The sequence below is a fragment of the Mytilus edulis genome, chromosome 11 (assembly GCF_963676685.1).
Source record: "Mytilus edulis chromosome 11, xbMytEdul2.2, whole genome shotgun sequence".
In the NCBI taxonomy this organism is placed as follows: Eukaryota; Metazoa; Mollusca; class Bivalvia; order Mytilida; family Mytilidae; genus Mytilus; species Mytilus edulis.
Window position 1 is genome coordinate 9,930,833 of NC_092354.1, and position 22,789 is coordinate 9,953,621.

General features: G+C 29.5%; 1 protein-coding gene across 1 annotated transcript; it reads right to left on the reverse strand.

Moving 5' to 3' along the window:
* Positions 1–766: 766 nt before the first annotated feature.
* On the reverse strand, positions 767–22,752 carry LOC139495088 (protein KTI12 homolog). The gene is made up of 9 exons (XM_071283240.1): positions 22,572–22,752; positions 20,397–20,448; positions 11,766–11,818; positions 10,738–10,793; positions 8,174–8,253; positions 6,496–6,655; positions 3,630–3,692; positions 1,687–1,755; positions 767–1,009 (listed from the first exon to the last, which is right to left on the reverse strand). The coding sequence occupies exons 1-9, from the start codon at positions 22,711–22,713 to the stop codon at positions 866–868; spliced, it is 819 nt and encodes a 272-aa protein (XP_071139341.1). The 5' UTR covers positions 22,714–22,752; the 3' UTR covers positions 767–865.
* Between the last annotated feature and the right edge of the window lie 37 nt (positions 22,753–22,789).

Here is a 22,789-nt window from a genome sequence, read left to right on the forward strand (position 1 = left end):
TATAGGGAAAAAAATTCTGAGACAAGTGCCTGTGTCACATCCGAATAAAATAAGAAAAATTAAATGTTTTTAAAATATTTATTATCTCTGACCATAGTTTCAATATTGCACAAACAAGCATTTTACATCACTTTCAAAAATAGCATTGATTAGTTATTATCTTATTACAGACATGTACTTTTAACTATTCCTGTTCCTTTATTTATCAACAGATATTTTGTTCACTAAATTTAAATGGCATTTTCAAACACAGTATACACTTTAAAGCTCCTTTCTTTGGAACATTCAGTTATTGAAGCAGGAATAAAACAATGGTTAATCAGTGTCATTTTACAAAAATGAAAGACAAAATAGTTAATACATTGAAATCTGTCTAAACCAAACCTCTTCTGGACTTAAAGCTCCGGTTTTGGCAGATGTTTGGTTCTACTTAGTATCATGTTCACAACGCATGAAATTTCATATGACTGGACTTCAAACTTTTTTATGTTTAGAGGGGATTTCAGTTTCGACAGGTATGTATGCAGGATAAGTTATACATGCATCAAAATAAAAAAGCATTAAAACTTAATAATGTGATTACATAATTTACCGGTAACTTAAGTGAATTGTTGACCAAATTTTTTCAAGAACTTGGAAAAACTTTCTATTGGTTGTAATTTAAAAACCTTTATTTCATTTTTTATAAAAACTAGCTGGATATAATTATATATCCAAAAATTGATCTGAAGTTTATTTCAGGAATTAGTTGTCAAAATCTGAAAATAAAAATTGTTAACACCTTTCAAGCTCCAATCTTAAAACAAACTCTATGAGGCCATGAATATATCTAAAAATCTATAAATTTAAGACATTTGTTTAGATATCATCTTAGACAATTGTTTAAATATTGAACAAACATGCTTGTTATTTTTGAAGTGTCTTCAACTGGATGCATCTTTGTATAAGTTATAAACTGTCTTTTGTGTCTTTGTAACTCTGCCAATGTATAAACACGGGTCATTTGTATCTACAGAAAGTTAAGGAAAATAATTATTATTCATAAACACACAAAACATTGTCCGAAGAAATACTGATACGTCTAATCCCATAGGCATACACTCCAAATTTCATGAGTGTTTGCATGAACGAAATCTTTGGTTAAATATTAAAACCAAAACCACCCATATTTTGTCAATCATTTTCTATCCCCATAAATTTTTTCACACAGCGGAGTGGACACAATCCAATCAGATCTATTTATATCTACTTCTGCAGTAAGTCAGTTGAATTCAAATGAGGAAAACACGAGGCTCTAAAGGGAAAGGGCTTGTGTTGCTCACCTATGTGTATGTGCAGTTTCAACAATAGAAACTCTCCATAATTGTAGACTACAATAGAAATCATGACTCTTTCAGATTTTCCCTATTTGAAGCAGTTTTCAAGATGACAAGACAAAACTTGCATTTTCCCCCTATGTTATATTTTTACCCATGTTATTTGGAAGACAGGTTCATCAAACACATTTTGGAGGGGGAACTTGGTCAGATTACCACAACTCCCAGATAAAAAACACAACCCAAAATATTCATATTTGTACTTTTCTCTTCCCCAGATTCCACCCTTATGACTAAGTTCTGCTCCCTCATTTCCATGTTTCTTTACCCCTGTCAATCCCAATTATTTATATCTGACATAAAAGGATACTTTTTCCTGAGTTCCTGGTATTGATATGAAGTCCCCTGGTACACCTGTCTTTTGGCTTTCCATTATAACCTGTCAAAAAAAACATGCCATCATTGAAATGAATTAAATTTTTTCTGATGTATAAAGTACTGTGGATCTATATTGTTCGTTAGATACTAATTTTTGTGGAAACAGTTGAACCACTAATTTAAATGTTTTTGAATTTGCATTCTGAGATTGGTACACCACGACATCAAATTACCAAGAAGCTGCAAATATTCCTTAATCCATGAAAATCAATGAATCCACAGTACCATTTTACTTGTACTTTTTTTGCTACAGTGTTTCTTTAAAGAGAATACATAGCACCCATCATTTCTATAACTGTCAAACATTCCATATCTGTGAAAGATCTTTAAAGATAAAATATTCAAGATCCTAACTAAATGCACAGTACATGAGCTAAAAATACACAATACCAAAGGAACTCATTTCTGCAGAAGTTTTACATATTCTAAAAATATATTTAAGTAACTTAAGAATCATTCCAGCAGCACCTGCATATAGTGCATATATCTTACAGTTGATATGATATTGCAGAGCTTGCATTTCCTATTTACAATGAAGCTTTTATATGAGGGTAGTAATGCCTTTTAACATCAGGCGTCAAACAGTCATTTTGGGCTACCGTAAGCGTCAAATTGGTAAAAAATTTACCGTGATTCGTCAAAATATCCTTATCGTGATAGGTCTCAAATAATTATCGTTACCGTCATTTTTGGAAAATAAATAACATGATTCGTCAAAATCAGTTGAAGTTTTCATCATCTAAATGAAAGTGTACATTTTATTGTCATATACCAAAAATTACAGTTAACGTCATTTGGCAAGAACGTTTACCGTTATTCGTCATGAAGGTACCCCTATTACGACCCTCTTATATCAGGAGTTAAAAGTGATGAAGGTAAAATTATCCTGTTTGAGTTCACCAATAAAGGAAATATCTGTGTCATACAGATGATGAAGGAAATGTTCCAATTGACTTTACCACAACCCCTTCCTTTCTTTCTGGAATATACCCTACAGAATTAGACTATCATCCAAATTAAACTTGCATGAGCAACATAATGGGTGCCACATACGTATACTGAGCAGGATCCAAAGATCATCGCTGATTTTTTTTTCAGGTAATTATATATAATTCTAATGCAACAACATTTGTAACGTTCATTTTGATTGGAAAACGTCACTTTCTTACATGGCATCAATTAATGCTATAAGACGTACGTGCAAGCGCAAACAGCATATGACAGATTTTAAATACATGTTTTAATGTTGTTTTCTGTCAGTTTCATTTGAATGGATATAACAATATTGTATTTTAAGCTCCGATGGTATCAATTTGGGATTTGATGGTCGCAAATACCTGTTTACTGTCTCCGCTAACGCGTCGACAGTAAATTTAATTTGCGACCATCAAATCCCCAATTGATGCCGTCAGAGCTTAAAATACAATACAGTTATCTCCTAAGTGTTGCTCAGTGTTTTGTTCTCTATGTTGGTTTGTGTACTGGTTTCATTGGGGTTTTTCCCCTTTAAGTCATAGCAATATAAGTTTGTTTTTAGAATTATGAGTTTGAATGTGCCTTTGGTATCTTTCAGTGTTTGTTAAGGTAGTACCTAACACTACAGGGAGATAACTCTGTAAAATCAGCTAAATGTTTTAATAACGTTGTGTAGTTAAGGGAATATTAAGCATCTCAATGATCAAAATAAGAGTTTCTCAAACTGCTATATAACCAGTGTAATTTTTCTGATAAAACGGTTGGTTCAAATTTTTTGAAATTTTCATATTTTTGTCAAATGGTCAAAGTAAATACTTTGTCAAAATTTTATGAAAATTAAACGAGCCAAATTAATTCTAGTGAACGTGTTGGGTACCACCTTAAATGAAATATACTTACGCTATTAGTTTCTTGTGTAATTCTGTCTAGCTCGTAAAGAAAATTTGTTGATGATAAAGGTTGCTGAAAAACATCAATTCAAATTTGTTGACTGAAATTCTATGCAAACAATCTATTGTTCCACAAAATGTTTTTTTTTCGCTTGACATGTTAATGTAGGAGTTTGCACAATTTGTACAGATAAATTGAAACTTACCTGAAATATTGAAAATTGATTGTTCAAATGATATAACTTATAATATGTCACGTTTGAATACAAAGGATGAGAAAAAAACTTATTGAACAGGATTAAAATCAGCATATATATCCAGATGTTCTGCAGGGCGCAGCTTTATACGACCACAGAGGTTGAACCCTGAACAGTTGGGGCAAGTATGGATACAAGGTCTAAGGTTTTGATAATTTTACACCAGTCAGTAAAAACTGAAATCTTTTTGTCGATTATTTAGAATTAAATATGTATGTTCCACTGTATGTAAAAATATCTGAACTTCTAACCAATCAATTACCAAGACGAGCAAAAATTTCTGCACCTATATTGTATGTTTAAAGCTTTTCATTATTTCTAAGCTATATTAGCTTTGAGAACCTAACACTGATAAAACTTTACCTGTTATTATGTCAGCTGATGTGCCATGTGTTTTTCTTTTGAGATATCATATTTTCGCACTACAAATATATCACCAATCCGACTACACTTTTTCGTCACGTCAGAATTTCGGGTTAATGATTGGTTAGAAGATCAGATATTTTTGCATACAGTGGAACATACATATTTAATCATAAATAATCGATAAAAAGATTTCTGCAAAAAATTTAGATACGAGGTTTTTGCATAGCAGCGACGATATATATAATAAACAGCTGCGCCATGAGCGTATGATACGCCGACGTCTTGTGTGGAAGTTTTATGCAATAATCATAAATAGTTTCTGATGAAGTTTTAAGCAATAACCATTTATTGTTTTTGAGACACGGCGGGACATGTGAAACTACACCCCCCTCCCCCCCCCCCCCCCACCCTGTTTTTTTTACAAATATCACTAAAATAAAATTTTGAATCAAACCAAAAAGTATACAGATCTTTAAATTAGTATAACAAAGAAGTGTGTACAGGTTCAAGCAATAATCATAAATTGTTTTTGAGATACGGCGCGACATGTAAAAAAAACCCTCCCCTTTTTTACAAAATACTCAATAACTCAAAAATAAAATTTTGAGTCATCACCAAAAAGTATACAGATCTTTAGATTAATATAACAAAGAAGTGTGTAAAGTTTTAAGCAATAATCATAAATCGTTTTTGAGATACGGCACGACATGAAAAAAAACCAACCTCCTTTTTTACAAAATACTCAATTACTCAAAAATGAAATTTTGAATCATCACCAAAAAGTATACAGATCTTTAGATTAATATAACAAAGAAATGTGTAAAGTTTTAAGCAATAATCATAAATCGTTTTTGAGATACGGCGCCACATGTAAAAAAAAACCTCCCCCTTTTTTACAAAATACTCAAAAACTCAAAAATGAAATTTTGAATCATCACCAAAAAGTATACAGATATTAAGATTAATATAACTAAGAAGTGTGTAAAGTTTTAAGCAATAATCAATAAACGTTTTTGAGATACGGTGCGACATGTGAAAAAAACCACACCCCTGTTTTAGTTACAAAGTGCCGTAACTCAAAAAGTTTAAATCTTATTTTCACCAAAAAGTATACAGATCATTTGACCATCATAAGAAACAACTATATTAAGTTTCATGAAATTTGGATAAGTCGTTCTCAAGTTACGGTGCGACATGTTTACGCCGGACAGACGGACGGACAGACACCGGACATTTGTATACCATAATACGTCCCGTCATAATTTTGACGGGCGTATAAAAACCGATATTGAATAATAAAAGTCACATGAGATTTAAGGGAATTGGTTTAACAGTACTGATAGCTAAACAAAAGCCTCATTATTATTTTGAGAAAAAGATTGGTTTCAAATTTTCAATGTATTTTTGTTGTTATTATATATCAGGCGTGTTATATAGAAAACGACCTTAATGCAAGTACACATACCGGTAGACATATACATGATAAAGTGGTTAGTGCATCGGACTACTAACACAAAGGTTCCTGGTTCGATTCCTGTCTGGGATGAAAATTTCAGGAAATTAATTTTCGGCTCTCCCTTGACACCATTTGCGAGTATGGTCTTGAGGAAACGATGCTAGTCCGTTGAACAGGGACGATAAATGGCTGACCCGTGTTAAGAGAAAGCCATATCTCTTGCACGTTAAAGACACCCTTGTAGATTTCGAAAAAGAGCAGGCTAATGCTGCTACAAGGCAGCACTGTCACCCGCAAAGTGGAAAGGGATTAATATAAGTTGCAAAACTTGTTTCCCAATCCACTATAAATAAATATGTTCAAACTAGACATATACATGTATAAGACTTTGACTAATTTTGGAATATTCAAATATGGCATAAAAGACAAAATTTGGCCAGTTTTGTATGGTTCTTGTATCAACTCAAATTTCAAACAGTTAAAGACATTGTATAGAGATTTCCAAACAAAAAAAATAAATAAACAGTGATATTCATTTGCATAAGGGCTATTCCAGAAAAAAAAATGTATGGGGGTGTTGGAAGGCACATTATATTAATAATACATGGGTGATGGGTATCAGAGCAACTTTTCACACTATAATGCACTATAATTCTCAATTACAATTGTCTGGGTGGCGGGTGCTGACAAAAACTGCCTCCCCCCCCCATACATTTTTTTCTGGAATAGCCCTAAGGTTGATTACTATCCAAGTATACAGTTCATATGTTTGATAAACAATTTTTTTTAAATCTTACATTTTGTGTCGCCATATTTGGAGGAGGTGGTTTCCTGTTAAATAAAGCATCTTCTATCTGTTGAAATGGTAATGTGTCGTCTGCCTGTATCACAAATAATGGACTGTCCCATCTCTGGTTTGGATTAGGTTCCTCAAATCTCATAAATAAAGCATCTAATCTAAAAATAGACAAATAAACATGTATCTTCCCCCTGTATAACAAATAACGGACTGTCCCGTCTATGGTTAGGATTAGGTTCCTCAAATCTCATAAATAAAGCTTCTAATCTAAAAATAGACAAACAAAAAAAAATTATCTATCAATTACACGCATGATGAAACTATATAACAAACATAGTATTTGTATGTTGAGACCCCCACTGTGACATCATAACATGGCCTTTTACTCATAGCTTGAGGACAAAATAGATATTTGACATTTTACACACCTAAACATCATTGTATTTTTTTTAATTTTCATGACAAGACCACAAAATCTGGTTATTTCTTTCCAGTTTTGCAAAAAACAATTAATGCAAATTCAAACTTTAAATATTAAAACCTGTCTAATGAATGTAGATTAATAATACATGTACTGTCAACTGACTTATTTTCACAGATGCTTTATTTTGCGTTAAGCTCTTTCTAGCCAACATCGCTGCAATTTAATATTCATGATTTTTAAATTCAATTGATGTAGGTTGATAACAGAAGTTTCAAGTTTTAAATTTTTGTGATGATTTATATTCCAGTTATTTTTCTACTCACTTAAGTTGCGAAAAATTAGTTGTTTGAAATAAAATCCATTATCCAGCCTTCTCTTTGGATGATCTTTGCTATTACAACATTTACGAAATACACTCGGGTAATCAGAAAATAATCTTATCTTAAGTATTTGTTTGCCAATAAGATGGAAGCTCAGCAAAAAATTAAGTGAAGTCATGCAGACATTTTTATGCTGCTTTGAATACTCATTGGTGGCCTTGTTTTCTGCTCTTATGTCAGGTGTTGTCTCTTTGACACATTCCTGATTTCCATTCTCTATTCTAATTATTAGATCTTATTAAGTACACAAGAGATAAAACAAGAATGTGTCCAAAGTACACAGATGCCCCACTCAATCATTTTCCATGTTCCATGGACCGTGAAATAGGGTAAAAATCTAATTTGACATTAAAATTAGAAAGATTATACTATAGGGAACATGTGTACTAAGTTTCAAGTTGATTTGACTTCAATTTCATAGAAAACTACCTTGACCAAAAACTTTAACCTGAAACTCCCACTTTCATTTTCTATGTTAAGTGGACCGTGAAATTGGGGTCAAAACTTTAATTTGGCACTAAGATTAGAAATATCATACCATAAGCAACAAGTGTACTAAGTTTCAAGTTGATTGAACTTCAGCTTCATCAAAAACTACCTTGACCAAAAACTTTAACCTGAAGCGGGACTAACGAACAGACGGACGAATGAACGGACAAACGAACGGAGCAACAGACCAGAAAACATAAAGCCCCTCTACTATTGTAGGTGAGGCATAAAAAATGTTATCTAGTGTTCAGTGAATTGCTCTGAAGTGGGTGTGGGTAATTTTGAGTGTTGTAAAATCAATTGAATAAAAATAATGCCAAATACATGTATCTCATTGAATCAAAATCATCTGTAATCACTTAAATACCTGAACACTGTCTTACATTTCATCAGTATATTTGTCCTCCTCTGGTTTCAAACTGTTCCATTCTTTAGCCTTGTCTTTGCTTATATCACATAGCAACTAAAAATCAAGGAATAAGACATTTTACTAGATATGGACACACAAAAATGGCTTTATCAGAAATCACAAAACGACAAACATCAAGGAATATGACATTTAAATGGATGTGGATACACAAAAAATCACTAACCTCAAATCACAAAACAACCCAAATCAAGGAATATGACATTTTTATGTGGATGCATAAATATGGCTTTATACATCTGAAATCACAAATCAACTTAAACAAAGATGACAGTTATATTAAAGAGCTTTTAAGCACTTTAAGCCGTGAAGGTCAAGATTGCAACCATTTTCTGGAACAAGAACTTTAATTACTGAATTAGTCTTATAACCAACAGTATAGGTGCCACATATGTGTACAGGGTCTGCTTACCCTCCCAATTTGGCAAAGCACCTGAAATCACTCCCATTTTTGGTGGGCTTTGTGTTGCGCAGTCTTTGGTTTTCTATGTTTTCTTTTTTGTGCTTTTGTTTGTCTGTTTGTCTCCTTCTTTTTTAGCCATGATGTTGTCAGTTCATATTAATTAGACTGGTATTTTTCACACCTCTTTTTTTTTAATTAAGGTGGTAACTAACACTTTCACAAAAATCAATTTGGCTTGTTTAATTTTCATAAAATTTTGACAAAGTATTTACTTTGACCCTTTGACAAAAATATAAAAATTTCAAAAAATTTGAACCAACCATTTTATCAGAAAAAATACACTGGTTATATAGCAGTTTGACAAAGACTAATTTTGATCGTTGAGAAGCTTAATATTCTCTTAACAATGCAACGTAATTAAAACGTTAAGCTGACTTTACAGAGTTATCTCCCTGTAGTGTTAGGTACCACCTTAATCAATGGATTGTAAAGGATTCAATTATACATTGTATTTGTTCACCAGTACTGACCATCACAGACAGTCCTGTAACATGTTTATGCTATAAGCCTGATAAATGAAAATGTCTGATGCAACATGCAACAATGCAAAAGTGATTGGAAAGTCTATAGTGTTGCAGATTCGGAAATGGTACAGTCTGTGTTTGTTTGTTGTTTTTCTGTGTATTGATCTAATAAGTCTTATTTAACTGATTTTTATAGTTCGTTATTATGTTGTGCTGTTACACCACTGTCCCAGGTTAGGATAGGGTTGAACTTGAGTGCACACACATGTTTAACTCCATAACAATCTTAATGTGGCTGTCCCAAGCCATGAGCCTTTAGTTCAGTGGTTGTCACTAGTTCAACTTCATGTCTGTCAAATTAGTTTTTTGTCAATTATTTTGATATACTGCACATATGAGATCTAGCAATCAGAGGGAAAATCCAAGCTTAAGAAAAGTGGTCAGGAGTGAATTTCCTGATCAAAACTACACAAGTCATGTCTTCTTTGACTATTAATGACGTTAAAATACTAAATCCCTGTGATGTGTTTTAGTCGATTTTAGTCTCTGATGCATGATTTTTTATTATTAATTGGTTTTGGCTTTTAACTAGCTGTCAGTAACTGCGAGTACTCTCAAATCGTATTTTCTTGTTAATTCGACCTGTTGATACTGTTTATAATGCTTTTTTGTTATTTTTTATTTATATGGATCTTGTCTGTACACCAGCTTTGATTATTTGTAATATCTTCAATTTTTCACTTATTCTTACAACATTTGTATAAACTTCAAGATTATAAAAAAAACGGTTTTTTTTCTAAAGTGAACATTGATTGGTTAAATATTTCTCAGTCATGTCCTGTTTTTGAATTTGTTTGTTAGCTTTTTGGTCATGAATGTTTGTCTCTAATATTTAATTAACTGTGCATTTGTATTCAGATATCGCAGATCAAATTTATTCGTTCATTGTTTAATCATACGTTTTTTGATTGAGTTAAGTCTGCCAATTGATATTTTATCGTATGTTTTTCTTTGTTGTGATGTTTGCTATTGTTTCAGAAAAAGGGAGAAGGTTTGGATCCATTAAAACGTTTAATCCCACTGCAAATGTTTGCACCTGTCCTAAGTCAGGAATCTGATGTACAGTAGTTGTCGTTTGTTTATGTAATATATACGTGTTTCTCGTTTCTCGTTTTGTTTATATAGATTAGACCGTTGGTTTTCCCGTTTGAATGATTTTACACTAGTAATTTTGGGGCCCTTTATAGCTTGTTGTTCGGTGTGAGCTAAGGCTCCGTGTTGAAGGCCGTACTTTAACCTATAATGGTTTACTTTTTAAATTGTTATTTGTATGGAGAGTTGTCTCATTGGCACTCACACCACATCTTCCTATATCTATGTTGGTGATTGCCAATTTACGTTGTTTTCTCAATTGAATTGTTTCATAATTTTGACTTTATGGTATGGAATTTTCACATTGTTGATGGCTGTATGGTTGCTTGCATCCACTCCATTTGAACATTAGTGGATAATTGTCAGATGTCTCATTGGCGATAAAACCATGACTCCTTATTTTAATAAAGTCTATAGTATACTTATATTGCTTGAACTTACAACACAATGTGGAGTTTTACATGACTTTGTTATACAGTATAATTCATATCGGTATCCTGTAAATAAAAATGAAATGTTGTTGTACATATATCATGTATATATATCATTAAAACAGTACCGTATCCAGCCATGTATAATATGCATTTGTGTTTAATGGGCATCACTTTTCTGTTCCATAAAATCAAAATGTAACTTTTTAAATACAGGATAATGCCATTAAAGCACATTTTCTCAAGCTTATGATATTTAATTTTTACATTTCCTCTTTCTTATTTTGATAATGAAAAAAAATAAATTCAATAGAATCCTGTTTGAATAATTTCAAACTAGTCATATTGGGGCCTTAATAGATTGCTGTTTGGTGTGAGCAAAGGCTCTGCATTGAAGGCTGTACTTAGACCAACAATTGTTTACACATGTGTTTCCAACATGTCCAATGCAGAGTTGTCTCATTGCCACTCATACCACATCTTCTTATTTATATTAACATTCTTTTCATTGAGATCAAACATTTATATTCAAAAATTAAGTTAGGATTTTAATTTCTCCAAAAACTCAGTAATATCAAAACAATGCTTTATGAGTTAATATTTAAAACCATAAAATATTAATATAAACTATCTGAGTAGTATTTTTCATTAAACTAGTAAATATAAACTAAAAGTAAAGTCTCATGTACAAAATGTGTATTAGTGTAATTGTGCATTTTTATGGCACAATAGTTATATTCCTTATTTTATATCCAGGAGTTACTATCATGACTAGGTACTGTTGATTCCATCCCCTGAGGGGATATTGTTATTGTCCTTCACATCTAAGTGTGAGGTAAGCATTGAGTTGGGTTTTATACGTTTTGCTATCAATGCTTATTATTTTGCTTGCTTATGCTTATTTTTAATTGCTTTGCTTTTGCTTAACATTAGCTTTTTAGTTTGTTTCATGTAGAATCTAAAACATTTATATTCAAAAGTTAAGTTAGGATTTTAATTTCTCCAAAAACTCAGTAATATCAAAACAATGCTGCTTACCTTTAATATAATTTAGGGAATCTAACATAACTATATCATCTGTGTTAAGTAACCTGATAAATAGAAAATATAAATGTTTATTAGGATGACAGACATCAAACCTTGGGTAATATTTATTTTTCCTTCAAACTTCATAAGTTTTAAAACATTTGATATTAACATGTATAATAAGTAACCTGATAAATAGAAAATATAAATGTTTATTAGGATGACAGACATCAAACCTTGGGTAATATTTATTTTTCCTTCAAACTTCATAAGTTTTAAAACATTTGATATTAACATGTATAATAAGTAACCTGATAAATAGAATATATAAATGTTTATTAGGATGACAGACATCAAACCTTGGGTAATATTTATTTTTCCTTCAAACTTCATAAGTTTTAAAACATTTGATATTAACATGTATAATAAGTAACCTGATAAATAGAAAATATAAATGTTTATTAGGATGACAGACATCAAACCTTGGGTAATATTTATTTTTCCTTCAAACTTCATAAGTTTTAAAACATTTGATATTAACATGTATAATAAGTAACCTGATAAATAGAATATATAAATGTTTATTAGGATGACAGACATCAAACCTTGGGTAATATTTATTTTTCCTTCAAACTTCATAAGTTTTAAAACATTTGATATTAACATGTATAATAAGTAACCTGATAAATAGAATATATAAATGTTTATTAGGATGACAGACATCAAACCTTGGGTAATATTTATTTTTCCTTCAAACTTCATAAGTTTTAAAACATTTGATATTAACATGTATAATAAGTAACCTGATAAATAGAAAATATAAATGTTTATTAGGATGACAGACATCAAACCTTGGGTAATATTTATTTTTCCTTCAAACTTCATAAGTTTTAAAACATTTGATATTAACATGTATAATAAGTAACCTGATAAATAGAATATATAAATGTTTATTAGGATGACAGACATCAAACCTTGGGTAATATTTATTTTTCCTTCAAACTTCATAAGTTTTAAAACATTTGATATTAACATGTATAATAAGTAACCTGATAAATAGAAAATATAAATGTTTATTAGGATGACAGACATCAAACCTTGGGTAATATTTATTTTTCCTTCAAACTTCATAAGTTTTAAAACATTTGATATTAACATGTATAATAAGTAACCTGATAAATAGAAAATATAAATGTTTATTAGGATGACAGACATCAAACCTTGGGTAATATTTATTTTTCCTTCAAACTTCATAAGTTTTAAAACATTTGATATTAACATGTATAATAAGTAACCTGATAAATAGAAAATATAAATGTTTATTAGGATGACAGACATCAAACCTTGGGTAATATTTATTTTTCCTTCAAACTTCATAAGTTTTAAAACATTTGATATTAACATGTATAATAAGTAACCTGATAAATAGAAAATATAAATGTTTATTAGGATGACAGACATCAAACCTTGGGTAATATTTATTTTTCCTTCAAACTTCATAAGTTTTAAAACATTTGATATTAACATGTATAATAAGTAACCTGATAAATAGAAAATATAAATGTTTATTAGGATGACAGACATCAAACCTTGGGTAATATTTATTTTTCCTTCAAACTTCATAAGTTTTAAAACATTTGATATTAACATGTATAATAAGTAACCTGATAAATAGAAAATATAAATGTTTATTAGGATGACAGACATCAAACCTTGGGTAATATTTATTTTTCCTTCAAACTTCATAAGTTTTAAAACATTTGATATTAACATGTATAATAAGTAACCTGATAAATAGAAAATATAAATGTTTATTAGGATGACAGACATCAAACCTTGGGTAATATTTATTTTTCCTTCAAACTTCATAAGTTTTAAAACATTTGATATTAACATGTATAATAAGTAACCTGATAAATAGAAAATATAAATGTTTATTAGGATGACAGACATCAAACCTTGGGTAATATTTATTTTTCCTTCAAACTTCATAAGTTTTAAAACATTTGATATTAACATGTATAATAAGTAACCTGATAAATAGAATATATAAATGTTTATTAGGATGACAGACATCAAACCTTGGGTAATATTTATTTTTCCTTCAAACTTCATAAGTTTTAAAACATTTGATATTAACATGTATAATAAGTAACCTGATAAATAGAATATATAAATGTTTATTAGGATGACAGACATCAAACCTTGGGTAATATTTATTTTTCCTTCAAACTTCATAAGTTTTAAAACATTTGATATTAACATGTATAATAAGTAACCTGATAAATAGAAAATATAAATGTTTATTAGGATGACAGACATCAAACCTTGGGTAATATTTATTTTTCCTTCAAACTTCATAAGTTTTAAAACATTTGATATTAACATGTATAATAAGTAACCTGATAAATAGAATATATAAATGTTTATTAGGATGACAGACATCAAACCTTGGGTAATATTTATTTTTCCTTCAAACTTCATAAGTTTTAAAACATTTGATATTAACATGTATAATAAGTAACCTGATAAATAGAATATATAAATGTTTATTAGGATGACAGACATCAAACCTTGGGTAATATTTATTTTTCCTTCAAACTTCATAAGTTTTAAAACATTTGATATTAACATGTATAATAAGTAACCTGATAAATAGAATATATAAATGTTTATTAGGATGACAGACATCAAACCTTGGGTAATATTTATTTTTCCTTCAAACTTCATAAGTTTTAAAACATTTGATATTAACATGTATAATAAGTAACCTGATAAATAGAATATATAAATGTTTATTAGGATGACAGACATCAAACCTTGGGTAATATTTATTTTTCCTTCAAACTTCATAAGTTTTAAAACATTTGATATTAACATGTATAATAAGTAACCTGATAAATAGAATATATAAATGTTTATTAGGATGACAGACATCAAACCTTGGGTAATATTTATTTTTCCTTCAAACTTCATAAGTTTTAAAACATTTGATATTAACATGTATAATAAGTAACCTGATAAATAGAATATATAAATGTTTATTAGGATGACAGACATCAAACCTTGGGTAATATTTATTTTTCCTTCAAACTTCATAAGTTTTAAAACATTTGATATTAACATGTATAATAAGTAACCTGATAAATAGAATATATAAATGTTTATTAGGATGACAGACATCAAACCTTGGGTAATATTTATTTTTCCTTCAAACTTCATAAGTTTTAAAACATTTGATATTAACATGTATAATAAGTAACCTGATAAATAGAATATATAAATGTTTATTAGGATGACAGACATCAAACCTTGGGTAATATTTATTTTTCCTTCAAACTTTATAAGTTTTAAAACATTTGATATTAACATGTATAATAAGTAACCTGATAAATAGAATATATAAATGTTTATTAGGATGACAGACATCAAACCTTGGGTAATATTTATTTTTCCTTCAAACTTCATAAGTTTTAAAACATTTGATATTAACATGTATAATAAGTAACCTGATAAATAGAATATATAAATGTTTATTAGGATGACAGACATCAAACCATGGGTAATATTTATTTTTCCTTCAAACTTCATAAGTTTTAAAACATTTGATATTAACATGTATAATAAGTAACCTGATAAATAGAATATATAAATGTTTATTAGGATGACAGACATCAAACCTTGGGTAATATTTATTTTTCCTTCAAACTTCATAAGTTTTAAAACATTTGATATTAACATGTATAATAAGTAACCTGATAAATAGAAAATATAAATGTTTATTAGGATGACAGACATCAAACCTTGGGTAATATTTATTTTTCCTTCAAACTTCATAAGTTTTAAAACATTTGATATTAACATGTATAATAAGTAACCTGATAAATAGAATATATAAATGTTTATTAGGATGACAGACATCAAACCTTGGGTAATATTTATTTTTCCTTCAAACTTCATAAGTTTTAAAACATTTGATATTAACATGTATAATAAGTAACCTGATAAATAGAATATATAAATGTTTATTAGGATGACAGACATCAAACCATGGGTAATATTTATTTTTCCTTCAAACTTCATAAGTTTTAAAACATTTGATATTAACATGTATAATAAGTAACCTGATAAATAGAATATATAAATGTTTATTAGGATGACAGACATCAAACCTTGGGTAATATTTATTTTTCCTTCAAACTTCATAAGTTTTAAAACATTTGATATTAACATGTATAATAAGTAACCTGATAAATAGAAAATATAAATGTTTATTAGGATGACAGACATCAAACCTTGGGTAATATTTATTTTTCCTTCAAACTTCATAAGTTTTAAAACATTTGATATTAACATGTATAATAAGTAACCTGATAAATAGAATATATAAATGTTTATTAGGATGACAGACATCAAACCTTGGGTAATATTTATTTTTCCTTCAAACTTCATAAGTTTTAAAACATTTGATATTAACATGTATAATAAGTAACCTGATAAATAGAAAATATAAATGTTTATTAGGATGACAGACATCAAACCTTGGGTAATATTTATTTTTCCTTCAAACTTCATAAGTTTTAAAACATTTGATATTAACATGTATAATAAGTAACCTGATAAATAGAATATATAACAGTCATTCCCAAAAAATGGGTACAATTCGAATGTATAGACACTGTTAAAAAATAAATTTCAACTGAGCAGAGAGAGAGTGTTGTTTTCTTCTGTGTCTATATCTAGTCTGTCATTTTTTAAATTTTTACTTACACCATTTTAGTTGTTTTCTAGTTTTAGCATTTTTTGTAAGACAAGGTAAGTATGAACGTATCGGAGGTTAGTGTTGTATAAAGTCATCTTAAAAATTGCATTAGAGAAAAACACAAGATTTAAATCCAGGCTCATGTGAAATGGATTACATTTACCAACATAGCAAACTGATTTATGCGTATTATTCTGTATATATTGAAAGCAAATACCAATTTTAAGGTCTGAATTAATATAGTGTTTAAAAAATAATTCAAATAAGTAGTTTTCACAACTTATTTAGTAATAAATTTAAACTAATGAAATGTTATGCTGTATAATATTTTAGTTTCATAATACAGCTTTCCAGGAAAAACCCTATTATTTATGTTTTGAATCACTTGTATGTATTTTTTATGCTTGTATTAGTCCACACCCCCATCTTTGTTACGGAGGTTGATATCAAACCAGTATCTGAATGCTGATACATAGTAACACTTAACTCTTTAATGCTAGCTTTTCTAAACAATTTATTGACATTACAAACTAAAAAACTGTTTTCTATCAAGTTATATGTTTCTTTTAGTCAAATGGACTTGTTCTTGTCAAAATCTCCGTAACGATTCATGAACTTTCACTCAAAAATATGTTTTACCTAAACCGAATACTGTTCAACCTAATTTTATTAGCTCTATACAGATAATGTCATCTTCCTTCACACCATAATGTATGTATTATACTCAACTATGAAGTTTTGGAGTCAAAATAGTTTCATTTCGAAAATTTCTATCCTCCGTAACGACATTTAAAACCTCCATAACGGACAATTCCAGTTCTTACCAACAGCAAACATATAAATGAATGTAAATATTGGAATTAAATGACAAACAAGACAACAGAATTAAACATTTTTCTTAGTAAACCGTTATCTAAAAAGAGTAAAGTCCTGTTAGAGAAAAAAAAACTTTTTTTCCTTAAATTTCTATCCTCCGTAACGTAAATCAATGATGTCGTCTATGATTGACATCTCCTTTTGATTTTTATTAGTGATAATTGATAAACTGATTTGGTATCTATAACAATGTACAAGAATTTAAATTGGTATGATCGTGTTTACATGCATCTTTAGATTTTTTTTATTTGCATAACCTCCGTTACATTGATGAGTCCTAAATAATCTTGAAAATGTTTGCCATAAACCGCTGTTAAAGTTATGATTGTCGTCGTAATTACACAAGTTGTGTTGTAGACTATTTCAAATCTACGAAAATGGCTGATATAACGTTTATTAAACGTTATAATGTTGCTCACATAATAGGGAAAACCAAGTTAACATACCTTTCTCAAAACAACATTTTTTTTTCAAAATCTGTATTTTGTTTGTCTGTTTCCTTTATAATAAATGATGGCTGCTACAAAAATGACTTTCGGCAGTGTCGGCAGCCGCTGATACTGATAAAAAAGTCTCACAACTTAACTGTAAATAACTGCGTCACGGAGGTTATTTAAACGGAGGTTAGTTTTATTTACATTATACATGGAAATATGTAACAATATTGTTGAGTTGCTTTCTCAAAACTGATTATTGAGAAGCTTTATGGGTGCTTTCAATGAAATAATCATCATTTTGATTTGTTCTTGGTTAGTGCGTTCCAAAATACGCGTTACGTAGGTTGGATTCTTATATGCGACAATCGAAAAAAAGAGAAGGAGAAGATTTTTTGGATTTTTCGTTTCATTGCAATAAAAGTTAAAGGCAGGATTTTAAAATTTGATGTATCAACTTTGCTTAAAGTCACTTTGGGCATGATTTCCAATCATATAAATATGTTTTGACTGTACCTAGAGATACGTTACGGTAGGTTATACGTTTATCGGCGACATTGGTTTAATGGGTAAATCAAAGTGTATATTATAACTTTTGATTCTAAAATATTTTTGTGGATAAAAATCAATATATAGTGTCAAATAAAAAAGCAAATATAATCATGATTTAGATGAAATAAAGTATTTTAATTCACACCGATATTTGGAGTTTTTCTTGGCGACATTCGGAATTCGTGTGATTTCCGTATATTCAATAGAAAATCACACAAATATATTTACGATATACATCACAAAAGAATATAATTTTCTTTTAGTATACATATTAATCACTTAGAACACGAAAAAGATTAGCTGTGACATATGTTAAGCTTGCATTTTGTGGTTATTTGCCGGCGACACTGAAATTTTGTGATTGTACCCATTTTTTGGGAATGACTGATAAATGTTTATTAGGATGACAGACATCAAACCTTGGGTAATATTTATTTTTCCTTCAAACTTCATAAGTTTTAAAACATTTGATATTAACATGTATAATAAGTAACCTGATAAATAGAATATATAAATGTTTATTAGGATGACAGACATCAAACCTTGGGTAATATTTATTTTTCCTTCAAACTTCATAAGTTTTAAAACATTTGATATTAACATGTATAATAAGTAACCTGATAAATAGAATATATAAATGTTTATTAGGATGACAGACATCAAACCTTGGGTAATATTTATTTTTCCTTCAAACTTCATAAGTTTTAAAACATTTGATATTAACATGTATAATAAGTAACCTGATAAATAGAATATATAAATGTTTATTAGGATGACAGACATCAAACCTTGGGTAATATTTATTTTTCCTTCAAACTTCATAAGTTTTAAAACATTTGATATTAACATGTATAATAAGTAACCTGATAAAAAGAAAAATATAAATGTTTATTAGGATGACAGACATCAAACCTTGGGTAATATTTATTTTTCCTTCAAACTTCATAAGTTTTAAAACATTTGATATTAACATGTATAATAAGTAACCTGATAAAAAGAAAAATATAAATGTTTATTAGGATGACAGACATCAAACCATGGGTAATATTTATTTTTCCTTCAAACTTTATAAGTTTTAAAACATTTGATATTAACATGTATAATAAGTAACCTGATAAAAAGAAAAATATAAATGTTTATTAGGATGACAGACATCAAACCTTGGGTAATATTTATTTTTCCTTCAAACTTCATAAGTTTTAAAACATTTGATATTAACATGTATAATAAGTAACCTGATAAAAAGAAAAATATAAATGTTTATTAGGATGACAGACATCAAACCATGGGTAATATTTATTTTTCCTTCAAACTTTATAAGTTTTAAAACATTTGATATTAACATGTATAATATAGTCATTAAATTTTGAGAATATGATATATTTTTTTTAATTTTGACATCTAAAAAAGAATATTTTTTAAACAAAAATAGAATGTTTTGCTAAAGTTGTGAAATCTAAAGTTAGTTTTCTATGTTGTGTCATGTGTACTATTGTTTGTCTGTTTGTCTTTTTCATTTTTAGCCATAGCATGGTCAATTTATTTTCGATAATTTGACAGTCCCTCTGGTATCTTTCATTCCTCTTTTGTATCTGAACACCTGACAAATTATTAATTAGATTTTCAGTTGCTTTATCAAGTTCTTGTCTGATTTGAAATTGAAGTTTCACAGATTTAAAACTTCTCATATCCATGGTGCATTATTTGTGTTGTAAAGATTGTGTATTCATAATTTGTTATAAATTTTAAACCATATCATTCATCTACCATCTTTTTAGTATTCTCCCATATATATTTTACTATGACATGTCTGAAATGATTTTTCTGTGTAATTATATCAATATTTGGTTCATATGTACCCTGATGCTTTAAATTTCAGAAACAAAATACTATTTAAAATTTCTTCTGTTAAAACACCATAAGTATACATGCTTCTTAGCTTATGATGACTGGTATCATTTATGAGCCAAGTGTTACTGAATTAAGAATAAGTAATAAGGTATGAATACATTTTTTTACCTTTGTACTGAAGATTTTAAAGTTCCTCTTATTTCCTTTTCCTTTTTAGAATCTGAAATATGATACAAGCATTAATTGACAACTAATAGTGTTTGGTTTACTTTGGTTTGCTTTATTATAATAATGCAATAATATACAGTTATACCAAACATGGTATCAATAAGCAACAATGAACAAGCGTCAATATGAAGCACCTTAACCCAATCTGGGTAAGATTAAATATAAATTATAAAGAAGAAGAAAAAAAAAAATCAAATACATAATAAAATGTGGCTGGAACATGTTCTTTGCTTAAAATAATCAAATACATAATAAAATGTGGCTGCAACATGCTCTTTGCTTAAACCAGATGCTAACTAGGCACCGGATGATGCAACAAGGGGAGGCAAATCTAGTACACGGCATTATCAATTAGGTACAATGAGAGTTGCCTCCCATTGTACACAATATATTATTGTAAACCAATTTCACATATCCGTATTTTTGTTGTTGCTGTGAAATTCAGTTTTGAGACAATTTCATTTCAGACTAGCATTCAATATATGATAATGAATTGACCTAAAACTTTTGTTCAGTTAGCATGGTTAGGAGACACGATAATGGTAGCTTTGACTGGTAAAATCATGTCAGATCCAAAAGGTGTTTGGCACAAAAGCTTTTGATCAGCTAAAATGCCATACATATCATTCAAGTTTTTACACTTTCACAACACAAACTTAGTTCGAGCATCAATCTATCAGGGATGAAGGCGGGTGGTAAAGGGTTATTTTCATGCAAGGTTTCTCTGCCTTTATTTCAAGTGTTTCCATGGTTTGACATTTATTTTCTCGTTTTCACCTGTTTGGTTCCATAAACCTGCTTCATGTTTCTTTTTAATTATTTTCCCTGTTTCATGTCGGTACTCTTATTTTCATGCTTGTCCCGTATTTGATAAAAAAAGTAATGCAGGAATAATAAATTCAAAGTCAGCCCGGATATTATGTAATTAGTAATTTTATTCCAAGTGTTTCCCTGACGAGAAAATCAATTTTGTAATGAAAATCATGCTCTCAGGTTACATTTGCTGCCCAACTAAAAGACTCATTGTACATTGGTTGTTAGAGCACAAGTTTTTTTCCGAGTTTGTATGGTTAGTATGAAATAGAAAGCACTCCCTGTGGTTAGAGTGGAAATCTAGATATGTTATGTGTTGTTTGAGTCGTTATGGTATGATTACTCTTGGGGGGGGGGGGATTTCTAGTTTTCTACCCTTAGCCAGTCAGAACTCAGACATACATGACATAAACAAGTCGATTTTTGTTTTTGACTCAAAGAAGTACATGATGTATTTATTATAAAAATGTGTTTTCAATTTTAGACTTATCTACGTCAGAAAATGACAGACTTGTTTAGGTCTATTTATGTTGATGAAAAAACTTAATTTTACTTGGTGGCTAAAGTACACCACCTATGACAGCAAAAAGCTGTCTTGAGAGTTCACAAGGACTTGAGCTATCTATATTTATTTATCTAATTGAACATCCTTACTAAACACAGATGTTTTACCTCATTAACTGTGGTTCCAGGTGGTTGCATAGTTATAAGGTTAATTAACATTATCTTTAGACTCTCATTCATATTTTTCTTTATTCTGGTCAAATAGTTCTTGCTTAACAATATTTGACTTATTAAAGTTGTATTTTGGCTTGCATTAAAGGGAGACAAATCCTGAAACTTACAAATTAAGACCGCTATGAGTCAAAAGCAGATTCATACTTATTTATGTCTGAGTTCTGACTGTTAGCTCTAGTAAATACTTTATGAATGATCAGCCATAAGCAGTTGAGCTAAGTTCGTACTTCTTTACTGACTTTAACTCATTCAGTTTACATACTGCCTTGTAAATGTAGTTGTAACACAGAGGTCCGTCGTTCGAGTCCTAGAGGAGTGCTGGGGAGGGGCAGTCATGCATACATTGTACATGCAGTCAAAATAATTATGATGTTAATAAAATAGCCTTGCCAGACATCATAACTATTTGGACTAAGTCATGCGCTCCTCTTTTCAAAAGCAGCAGGAAACACTATTTGCATTGCCATTGGCGTAACTTGATAAGAAATTGAAGATGGTAAAACTGACAGACATTGATAGTCATCTACAAGTACATGCATATGAGGGTTTTTTTATAATTTTAACCTGCATAGACTGAATTTCTGTCAACTCCAATACTATGGTCACTTATAACATTAACAGTTTTAGCTTTGAAATGTTCCTTTAGTTGTTGTGCTCGTGTAGATTTGCCACTGGATGGAAAGCCACAAATCAAAACAAACGGCATGTTTTGACCGGAAGTAGATATTGAACACTATCTTCGAAACACAAACCGGACCAGATTTCAGGATCCGGATGGGAGT

Excerpts from the sequence above, each read along its gene's own strand:
- LOC139495088 (XM_071283240.1), bottom strand. The coding sequence starts at position 22,713 with ATGCCGTTTGTTTTGATTTGTGGCTTTCCATCCAGTGGCAAATCTACA. Across the intron at positions 20,449-22,571 it reads CAGAAATTCAGTCTATGCAG|ATTCTAAAAAGGAAAAGGAA; the intron begins GTTAAAATTATA and ends ATCATATTTCAG. Across the intron at positions 8,254-10,737 it reads GTAAAACTCCACATTGTGTT|TTGCTATGTGATATAAGCAA; the intron begins GTAAGTTCAAGC and ends CTTGATTTTTAG.